Genomic DNA, 12,119 nt, shown 5'->3' with positions numbered 1-12,119 from the left:
CATTTTTTTCTTTTTTTTTTTTTGCAAAACTCCAAAAATGCTAATTTAAGAGTATTCATGCCCTTTGATGCTATGACAGTATTGTCTACAATTTATTTTAAACTTTTTTTTTGATGACCTAAAATAAAGTCTGTGCTACAGGAAAACATTCACTTTTCTTCCTGTAAAACAAATAAAACAATAAAAAATATAGGCTTCATAATTCCATTTCCAAAATTCTCTTTTCAAAATGTCGGCTCCTGTAAAAGCATTGCTAGTTTTGCCATATTTGTTAATCTGTTTATTATTAATATGTTATTAATAATCATAAGAACATAAGAAACATAAGAAAGTTTACAAACGAGAGGAGGCCATTCGGCCCATCTTGCTTGTTTGGTGGTTAGTAGCTTATTGATCCCAGAATCTCATCAAGAAGCTTCTTGAAGGATCCCAGGGTGTCAGCTTCAACAACAATCAATTATTTCTGTTTCTTCATTTGGATATATGGAATGTTTCATAAATTCACTAGCACATTTTACCTTTGGGACTCCCTGAGCAAAGTAGATGCCAGCATAAAAATTACTGTGAGGGAAATACTTGGGGTACAACCTTGAAACATTAAGTTTGTCAACGATTTTCCATTGTAAATCTTTAACAAACTCACTATTTGCACACCCCTAATGGTTTTCCAGATAAAGTTAATTCAATTGTGTTTTTAATTAACTGGAAATATAAAATACACTTGTGTCTACAGTAGGTCTGTATTTTACTGACAGGCTCTACACACACAGTACTTATAAACTATCCCTTGACAAAGCGTTATTGCTTTTCACTGGCAGGGAGACAAGTATAATTTTCTAGTCTGCAACTGTATTTACCTTTTCTGCACTGCAGTCCTGTGTAGTGTACATGGGTTTATTTATACTCTGTCTGCAGTGTTAAATGATCCTTGGTGACCCCACAAGGTACTAAATATACCCCCATGGACCAACCTTTTCAGTGCTACCCCTGTAATCCTATGCTATTTTGATTGCTCATCTTGAGTGGTGAAATGTTTCATCTGATCGTTGAAGTATTTAGAGGGCTATTTAAAAGACGGCCACAGTACTTGGTACTCAGATGGTACTGGCGTGGCTAGACGAGGTGTCGAAGCCAAGATCAGCCGTTTTACAAGGGGCCTGTTTATCTCGTCTCACCATCGTTATCAAATAAATCTCATAGTGATCATGTAGGGTCCAAGAGTACTGGTATAAGATGTTTCTTACAGCATCTGTAATCAGTCACTGCTTAAACAAATGGCATGTTAATATGTTTCTATCAACTTTTGGCTTACCTTTTTATGATGTTTTCAAACATTAAAACAAAGGTTTATGACAGACTGATTTGTATCTCTCTTGAGTTGTATTAAAAGTCATGTGGGACCAAACCTATAAAACTTACCATGTTTAGTATAGTCAGGACATATGTCGTTATATTTTCATTTCCGTGATTCTGCATCATCTTTCTATCCACCACCACCAGGGTCTCCACATTCAGCTTCTCATTTCTCTGGGACTTGAACATGACTGCCCGTTTGCTTCTGGACAGGTATTTATATTCATCTGGCAAAATGTAGATGTCCTCCTCTGGAGGTTTCGGCATATCTAATTTACAAGACAGAGTTGAAGACGTTACACAATATACATACTGTATACACGATATAATCCTGTAGACAAAAAATAAATAAAAATTATCCATCTTGGATGAAGGCTTAGATGCATTCAACCAACAAGAGCTCTGCCTTTCCACCAGGCTCTCTATTAGTGAGCAAGAGCGAGCCATAACGATTCCTCTGCTGTTGCCTCCCTCAGTCACATGCCGCAGAAGACATGCCACAGAAGCTAATGAAAAGTAAAACAACCATTGTTATTAACCAAATGTTATCCTGTGGTTGAATAAGAAGGTACAGCATGTGACTCTCTCACAAGCACTGGTTGACCTCCCGCCAGATTGCCACTATACCAGATTTTGTTTGATTTGATTTCACTAGTTTATATTAAATACCCTTTTGCCTTTTGAGCTTTATTCCCTGTTTTTTCACTTGATTGTTTTACATACACAACTGAAAGCAAAGCTAGGATGTATTAATGGATTTCTACACTGAAGGGATCAACACAGTGATTTCATATGCTTTGTTTTACGTTGCCATGGCAATTAATCATGGAATTTGGCAGGTCTCAAGAGGCTTTCTTGATTGTCTGTTATAAAAATTAAGCAAGGTTAATTCACCAAGGCCTGTTTCAGATAAACAGAATCATATTCAAAAGATTGACTTGTGATGACGTATATCATTAGATAAATTACCTCAGCCTTCAAACTCAATACATGTTACCTGTGAACAAGTATTGTTTTGCTTAGATAACCATACTGAAACTTATAACAATAAATATTTTGAAACTGAAACCTATGCCCCATCAAGAACAGGATTCCCACATGAAAGGGATGTTCTCAGTCATATTTCCTGTTTTATAAACTATTGTAATTAAGGGAATCAAGTTCACTCAAATAGTAGCTTAGAGTTGTAGGACTCAAATTTTGGGAGCATGCTTCACACAAACAAGTGGTGCGTAGTGTTTTTTTTTTAAATTTTATTTAGGCTGTCAAACAAAAAAAAAATGGTTGCTGGTTGATAAAAGTGAGCAGGAAAGCAATGCAGGACGCAGCAATGCTAACCTCATGTGCTGGCTACGGCCTTTACAAGAGAATAATCGGACCAGCTGTTACATAGATAATATATTTACCTTAACTAATGTATTCTTCTTCTTCTTAGATTCATATGTCCCCTTTCCAAGTACAGCAGGTTCAACAAAGTTTAACCATTACCTGTTCCCCTTCAACCGTGAATATAAGAAATGCATCACTGAGAAATAGCACATACTGTAGAACAGATGTGGCATTTCTTACATCCAACTGTGTTGCTGGTGGACAGATTAATGTTTACATTGTGATATACCAGCTGTACTGGGAGAGGAGACATATTTGAGAGCTCCGTTGAGGCCACAGGGAGTCTCCATACTTCGAGTCACCATGATGTGACAAACAGAAAATTATATACAAAGTGAATCTAACAACAAGAATATACACTAGTTAAGATGAATATTGTAACAGACTGTGGACTAAGTGTGTTAGCTCCCATTGGTTGTGTTATGTCTGTATCTGAATCTGTATGTTTTATATGCTTAACTTACATAAATGTATTACTTTGTTTATTATTTTCTGTCTGATTGTCCCCAACTAGATCTGCCTGAGCTGTATAGAGCAAGGCGTGGCCTGGTTGGTGTTGTAGTGTGTTGTCAGTTCCTGACCTGCGTGTATTACCATAACGTTAGGTTAGGGATGTAACCCTGGTTCCTTGAAAGAGAAGACGACTAACAACCAATACTTTTGAGATATGCCTGCCACAGGTCAGGAATTTACTGAGCATTTTGTGTCAGAGCTGCCAATAAGCCCCCCGGGGAATGACGTCCTCGGTCCCAAAAACCGATTAAGCAGTCACTCTGTAGAGATCACTTTCTCTTTTGCATCAAAACTGCGAATGCAAGTGTTGCGACCTCGCAAAATTTGTTGGTTGTCTTCTCTTTCAGGGAACCAGCGTTACATCCGTAACCTAACATTACCTTTCAATTCAAAGACGACAACAACCAAAACATTTGGGAAAGTATACCAAAGTCGTCCCAAGGGAGTGTGAGCGGAGACAGCAGCTGAGGGACGTCTGGCTACCACCAAATAATGTTTGTGGTGTGAGCGTGTAACCTTAAGGACCCTTGTGCCTAATGAAGACATAGAGGGATCTACCACATTGAGTGAGTAGAACCTGGTGAACGTATGTGGATAAACCCAGCTAGCCGCAGTGCAAATATCAGTCAATGAAGCTCCTCTAAAGAGGGGCCATGACATAGCCACTCCTCTGGTAGAATGCGTGGCTACCTGTTCAGGTGGGGGAAGGCCGGTATCAGTATATGCAGTCGAAACTGTGTCCACAATCCAGTGAGACAGTTGCTGCTTTAAGAGGGGTTGACACAGGGTCCTTTCACCATGACAGATGTTGAGCTGGTCAGAATGACGCAGCACTCTCATCCTATCCTCATAACATCTAAATGCCTGAACCGGGCAGAGGAAATTCAATCTCCGATCCTCCTCCGAAGAAAAAGGACAGGGATGGAAAGCCTCTAGTTCCACTGACTGATTCAACTGCAAAGCTGTCACCGCCTTAGGGAGGAAAGCAGCTCACCCGCTTAGTGGAGGTGATGGCTAGCAAAAAGGCTGTCTTCATAGAGATACTTCAACTCTATGGAATGTATAGGCTTAAATGGGGCCTTAGTGAGAGCCTCCATTACCACGTCTAGACCACTTGGGGAGGACATCTTTTCTAGGAGGACATAACCGCCGAGCACCCTTCAGAAAACAGGTCACCAGAAAGTAAGCGCCTGGAGACACAGAGTCAATGGGGACATGGCATGCAGATATGGCAGCTAGGTACACTTTCAACGTAGAGGGGGATCTACCTGCCTCTAGTAGGTCTTGCAGAAACTGTAAAATAATTGCTATAGGGCAATAGATGGGGTCATGACCTCTAGTCATACACCAATTTTGAAAATACCTCCACTTACAGGTGTACAACGACCTAGTGGAGGAGGACCTTGCATCTGCAGTGTACTGATGACTGCATCTGAGAGCCCTAAGGCAGGCAGATGGGCCCCTTCAGGTCCTGTGCAGCTGGCAAAAGTCTGAAAACCAGATTCTCCCGGGCCATCTATTGGCCACAAGGAGAACTGTCGCCTTCTCTCTCCAGACCTTTTCTGAAACCTGCACTGTTCTGAAAACAGAGCGGTGCTGTTCAGGCGCTGCTGTCCAGGGAACCTGGAGGAACTTGGAAGCATAAGTGCCCAAACTCAGCTCAAGGGAGGGGTAGTACCAGTCTCTGAGGTAACCTCCTTGCTCATTGCCACGTCTTGAGACATCCGGGGCGACCACCTGGCAAAGGGCTCAGCTGAGCTAGTTGAGGAAGCAGCACAAGTGAACTCCATGAGCCTCCTGTGCAGGGTCCATGGCTGGGGCGGTGCACAGATTGTACAGAATGTATCGTCCCCTAAGGCGGAAGAGGCGTGCTGCATACCCAAGAACCTGACACAGAGAAGGTGCTGTCCTGTGAGAGGAGCATCTCTCCGCAGGACATGCAAGGGTGAAATTTAGGCATGCCGGGGCGAAGCACCGATGCACGGAGCATCTAAGCTTCAAGGGCGCAGAAGCACCAAAGCACTGAGGCACAGAGGCTCTGAGGTACCAAGGGTGCCGAGGGTGCCGAAGCCACGATGAAGGGAGCATCTGAGCAATGAGGGCGCCAAAGCACTGAAGCTCTAAGGCACCGAGACACCGAGGACGCCAAGGCACAGAGTGTTCAAGCGCCGAGGGCACCAAAGCACCGGGGCACTGAGCACCGAGGGTGCAAACACCAAGGGTATTGGGCTACGTGTCTAGTCTGGACTGCGTGCAGTCACACAACAAGGGCAGTGCGTAGCTTGCAGCAAATTGGAGCACTACCTACAGACAATAAGGAGTAAGAAAAAAGAAAGAGAGACTTTTTTTAAATGGGTCGAAGTATCCGTGGAGTCTACTTTACAGTGAATGGGTCTAGTAGAACCAGACCCAGTGGAGTAAGCACACGTGTGTTTTTTTGTTATACTGTGAAGGTAGTGGAAAAAACAAAAACTCACACACCCAGCAGAAGATGTTTTTAGCAGACTAAAAAGACAAAGCAAAAACACAAAACAGCAATGCTGCAAGGTTAAGAAAGCAGACTACAGTCGCAAGGCAATGTAGGCTGTTGAAAAGAAAAGATTAAAACGGAGCGTGGAACTCCAGAAAACTCATAGTGAGAGCTCTTACAAAGACTCAATCATGCAACTAGACAGGTTAGTTTATACCTAACGCTACCTACTTGAGTGAGAAGCAAAAGAGAAAGTGATCTCCACCGACTGACTACTTAATGCCTCGGTTGGCGGGACCGAGAACGTCACTCCCCGGAGGTGCCTATCGGCAGCTGTGACATGAAATGCTCAGTGAATACCTGACTTGTGGCAGGAAAATACCAAAAGTATTTGTTGTTGGTCATCTTCAAATTGAAAGGGAACCAAGGTCTCATTTAAATCAAAAGCCATTATAATGTATAGCCATTTGATTCAACTCTAGTGTGGCAGCCAAAGCACTATTACATCAAGCCTTTATATATGATAAAAATATATTCTATATATATATATATATCTATATATAATATTTAGATATATACGTAATATATCGATATATATAAAATCAGATTTTCAGTCAAAGGGCATCCCAGACCAGTTGCATTGTTTAGAGTGTCCACAAATCCACTCATCAGGTAACTTGGAAAAAATAAGAAGAATGCCTTTGCATACATTTCTTGCGCCTTCCACAGAAATGTTGTTTCTGCAGCTCCCCATGCTTGTAGTTGTTGCGTGGATGTTGGGAATGAGGCCCTTCGCTGTAGTATCCCACGGCTTTAGGTCTTCTAGCGATTATAACCTCATTGTTTACTAAGTGCCTCTGGTTGTCTGTCGATCTCTTGTAAAGGATGTGAGGTTGGTGGCTGGTAGGAGCTGTAACATTCTCTTTCAGTGCAAGGTGCTGAGGTAGAGGCTTCAGAAAATAGTCTGCATCCTGTGTCCTTATCAAACCTGACTAAAAAAAGAAAAAGTTATATTAACCAAATATTGCAACTTTATCATTAACTAAAATATCACTCTTCAAATAATGCCTTTGGTGTAGTAAAACAATGGCTCCTGCTAAACACTTATCCTGCTATAGCATGCTTTTACAGCAATGTGGCAGGAAGAATTGGCTGAAAAAGTGCTTTGATTATCTCCTTTAATGCAGTGTACAGCCCTGATTGCAATGCAAACAGCCAGTGCAGACACAGTAATTATATTTCACATTTTTTTTCAGTACAGCAAGGCATTTCTTGAGCTTTTAACAAGACATCTAAACAGTAGAGATTAGGTTAACATTATGATAAAGCTTTCAAGGATCTAGATGTATTACATCCTGCAGACTTCAGGCATTTTATTTGGGCAATTAAATTACCTTAGCATGTACTGCATTTCACACATCTTTACTATGAATGCACCAGATTATTGTTAGCTTTTTTTGGTTTATTCCCCTGGATTCTGTAATTCCGTATATATGATAGAAACTACAAGTTTCTTTTTATTACAGCCTTTGTTTAGAAATAACTCTTCTCCGTTTTTCATACATACCATGATTCCTATTTGTTCTTATATCTTGTCTGCCACCACTTTTTTGTCCTTGCATGATTCTGTATTCCTAAAGCAAAGTGGATCTTTACAGTTAAGGTGGACATCAACCCAACCCAATGTGAAAGAAATTAGGGTTTTATGGTAGGTGTCTGTGTGTACAAGATGATCTGTATAACTCATGTCACACGTGTTGAGTTGTGTCTCTGAAGGTGAACGAATAACATTAGTATGATTTCAACGTTTGTTTTAAGGCCTTTTTAAACATGTATATATATATATTATATATATATATATATATATATATATTATATTATATATTATATATATATATATATATATACCAAAATCTGACAGCGTACCACTTTCTGACATTACACTAGTCAAGTTTTGAAACGATGTACCAGTTTCTAACACTACACTGGCTCTATAGTCCAAATCACTGCTTCTATCAAAGTGAAAAACAACGGCCACAAATTTGATATATATTTTACATCAGTCATTGATTTCAGGCCAAGCAATCCCCTTTGTCAAGTTTAGCTAGCATGCCCAATGTTAAAACAAACAAACACTTGGTTAATCATTAAAATCTGACAAAAAACATGTGTCACATTATGCACATTATTATATTATTTTCTTTTAAATATAATTGCTCTTGCTTACACATGAAATCAAACGAAATCTAACTGCAGATTTCAAAATAAAGGTAAATATACCGCCTGTGCCTCACTAAAACTACAAAACTGATGGCATAATATGTTTTTGTGGCTGCATATGCATTCAATGTTTTTTTAGAGCCTAGATTATCATTTACTGGTATATTAAAAATGATTCTATGATTAATAACATTATTCGCCATAAATGTGTACATAAATTCAAATAAACCAATAAAAAGAAATACAAAAAACAGAAAAGTTTCAAAGTATTACATATGTTACAGTATATACTGGCTGTACATACTTTTCCTTCTTAAATGACTGGTTAACCTTGAACTTGGAGGTCTGCACTGGCTTTCCATTAAAGCGAGTGCTTTTTTATCCTGCCACTTCAAACCACAGGGCATATCTAGTAACACATGACTTCCACATTACAAAACTGGAAGTTGGTATATAAAAATGGGACCTGATTCGAGAGTATGGACCCTATTCACAATGTATGATTGATGATTGTAAAGTTGAACAAAGCTATGGTAAGCTGATAACTAAGCAATTTAACACTGAGTTCCAGAGAGTGAGCCTGTCAAGCTAACATGCACGGCTACTTCTACTTCCTGTTCAGGTTTTTTTCATGTTGTAGTTTCCAGTGCTGTAAATCGAGTGCTTTAATGAGCACTACATACATAAATGAAGCACAAAAAATGCATTTACATTTTGTTCTAATTCTTAAAAAAAAACTACAACAACAATAACAACAAAAGCACAATCACTGTTTTTTTTCTTCATCATTCAAAATGTAAGACAAAAAAATCTCTACCTAGGAAGAAACTGCACTGCTATGAAATACGCAATGTTATTTTATTCTACTACTCACTTGCGCTCCATTAAAACAAACAAACAAACAGCTGCTAAAGTGCAATAAGGTTTGTTATGGAACCTATTTATAGGTCATCAATAGGTTCGCCTAACATGTTGAACATTCAGCTGACCATGACTAGTTTATTAGCTGCAACAACTGGACAGCACAGCATTACTGCTAGTGTTTAACAGCTCTTTCTCAAGAACCAGTGGCTCAGAGGACTGCAACCCTATATCCAGTCTTTTGCCTCTGTGCTGCTGAGTCACTTGGATATCAGATTAGCAGGCAGTACAAAGAAAACTCTCCAACTTCTTTATTAAACTCCTTGTAGGTAGTTTTGTCACGACACAATGTATTTATATTTGAATACACATCTGTATAAAAGTATATATTTCTTTACATACTGGGCTCTATTTACAAATGTAACCTTTAATAGACAGTAATATGATTCATTTGACATGTATGTTCTGTAAAGTCATTTAAAAACAGTCTGGAATAGTTTCATGCATAAAACACTTTACTTAAGCTGTCAAAAAATACTCAAAGAAAACATGAGTCAAAGCTTTGTGAACAGAGGCAAGATTCAGCAATCATGAAAGTTTGTACCATAAGTATAATGAAATCTGTTTTATTGTCAACCAAGTTCAACCAATTCCAAAGATTTTAGGAAAATCAGGGTAGAGTATTCTTTTGTCAAATTGACAACCTTTTTTTTTTTTTTTTTTTTTTTTTTTTACTACTTTAGTGACTTTTACAACTCCATTAAGCACTCTCCTCGACTTTGCTATACACCCAGGCAACATCTGGTGTCTAAAATTGTATATAGAATGATCAAGTTGGATAAAAACTACAACTGCAATTGGATAAAACTACTACTTAAAGGCAATTCTCTCCAGAGTTCTCCTCCCACTCTCCATACATCTGTATCACTGGAGAAGGCACAGCACAATTTGAGCTTGCTTTCAAGGCTCCCAAAATAAGGCTCTAAATGTAAAACCCTGCACACATTTAAAGGTTTTACATTTTTAGTACTACACCATTAAATAGCGTAAACCAGGTATAAACACAGTTCAATTATCTCAGAGCAAAGTTCAAACAGGACAGAAAACGTTCCTTGACCAATTTATAATTATATTTCTTTTTTAAACTTTCTCTCATTTCAGATAAAAAAAAAAAGTTAATTGACTTTTCTTTACAGAACAACAACATTACTCTGGACAATTTTCCAAAATCAAATAAAAGGGGTCTGTACCTTTTTAGACATTATATAGCAAATTGTATGTGTCTCCTTCCTTGATTTTCCATGGTACGCTACAATATTAATTTGCCCATTGTAAATCAAATGGAAATATTCGTTATAAGATGAAACACAAATAATGCAGTCTCCAATTATAGACCCCGACAGTCGCCTTATAACGGGGTAGCACTACACACAACCAGGACCAACACTGTTGCATACTGTAACATGGAAGCATGTGGATGTACATTAAAAGATGCACTTTCAGATAACACCTAAAACCAAGGTTATGTCTGCTTGCAGATGTTAAAACTCCCATGGTGCTTGCTCCACAAAATTATTGGTACTAGCCAAGTGGCCTAGATAAATTACTTCTAGAAACTTTGATATCGACTTTCACACAAGAAAAGCCCATATTTAAAGATAATTATTGTTTGGGGTATGCAAGTTGGGTCAGTTGAAAGGTTTGATAGATGAGGACATTTGTTCACTGCTAGGCAGTCATAATTACCCAGACAATCTCAAGGCAAGTTCAAAGTCAGGTAGAGCTATAGGGGCTGGTGTAATATGTGCAATTTGCGGCTGCAAAACACCCATATTGCGGCCAAAAAAAAAACGTTTTGCACACCGTGCCTAGCGGCTGTAAAGTGGGACTTTGGAGGCCACTAAAAATGTGGCATATGTAAAAATGTTTTTCACCTGGTATTCTCCACCTGCTATAAAATTAGCACTTTGCCAACATTAATCAATTTAAAATGATATTGAAATATATTCAAATGAAGAGAAAAGCATGAAATTGGGCGGGCATCTGGAATACTAAGCGGGCGCAAACATTATAACGAGATGTAAGGATTTTGCCTTGCACTTCGGCAATTGCTGACCCTCCAAAAAAATGTACATCTCCTCTTACAAGGTACAAACCATTGTAGAAGCGAGTAACTAATAGCTGTATAAAAGCACACACCTGCAGAGACCTGTCATTGGCCTCAGAATGCCTGCTGTGGTACACTTCCTGATGCAGCGATGCTTGGTTCTTCTTGAAAACAGGCAGGGAAACCTTCGGAGGAGAAGGGCAAGATGGAGAAGACCCTGCATATTCAAACCCAGGGTCACTTTGTTTGGGATGCCATAGGACAGGGCTTCCCAACCCTGGTCTTGGGAACTTCCCTGTGTCTGCTGGTTTTCATTCCAACCGAGCTCTCAATTACTTAACTAGACCGTTAATTGAACTGATCATTTGCTTAATTAGACCTTTTTAATTGCTTTCAGCTCTTAAACATTTGCAGATTTCAAGTTAGCTATAACATTTTATATGTAACTTGCACTCTGGAACTGTTTAAGAGCTGAAAGCAATTAAAAAGGTCTAATTAAACAAATGATCAGTTCAATTAAAGGGCCTGGTTAAGTAACTGAGAGCTTGATTGGAATGAAAATCATCAGATACAGTGGGTCCCCAGGACCAGGGTTGGGAAGCACTGCCGTAGGATGTGGTGGTAAGACGTTATCGTCTTACTCCACTGGTCATCCTAGACCTAATGCTGAACTTCACCTTTTCATCATCTGGTTGACTGTCCTCCTGGCAACACTGAGAGCATTGACTTTCTCCACTACAGAGGACCATATGTCCTCTTTGCTAGCATAACTGATGCTGGATGAGGCTTTTCCAAATAACCCAATTTCAAGCTGAGTGACCTCAGCCATTAGGACTTTCAGCGCCTCCTTCTGTACACCAAGAGGACCTAGCTGCCCTTCCTCGTACTCCACAAATCTCATACTGCTCTCGGTATTTCTAACTCACCTCACCTCGCCTCTGGGCTGCAAGTGTGGCCGCTACATAACCTGATGCACAGGCGGCGACCCTCATTATCACAATTGCAGCTCATTATTTGTGCGTGTTGAGTAATTTGCACTGCTCTTGAGCGTACATAAGCTGCAGTGTAAAATAATTGCCAGGCCGCTAGACAATTTGGATTTTGCCGCCAAAACTGTTCACATTATGTCTATCCTTACATCAGAGCCAAAGAGTGCATCAATGATGGCAAACTTCAAAAAAAAAATACAAAGGGCAAGGTAGAACA

General features: G+C 39.5%; 1 protein-coding gene across 1 annotated transcript in view; it reads right to left on the bottom strand.

Moving 5' to 3' along the window:
- Positions 1–12,119, bottom strand: part of LOC121314781 (A disintegrin and metalloproteinase with thrombospondin motifs 16-like) — a 70,598-nt gene that overhangs the window by 44,742 nt on the left and 13,737 nt on the right. Inside the window, exons 4-5 of the mRNA XM_041248450.1 lie at positions 6,435–6,717; positions 1,420–1,622 (exon numbers count right to left, since the gene is read on the bottom strand). Of these exons, the coding sequence (XP_041104384.1) occupies positions 1,420–1,622; positions 6,435–6,717 (486 nt within the window). The remainder of the gene's footprint in view (positions 1–1,419; positions 1,623–6,434; positions 6,718–12,119) is intronic.

The sequence above is a fragment of the Polyodon spathula genome, chromosome 4 (assembly GCF_017654505.1).
Source record: "Polyodon spathula isolate WHYD16114869_AA chromosome 4, ASM1765450v1, whole genome shotgun sequence".
NCBI lineage: Eukaryota > Metazoa > Chordata > Actinopteri > Acipenseriformes > Polyodontidae > Polyodon > Polyodon spathula.
This window is presented reverse-complemented; position numbering and strand designations above follow the sequence as displayed.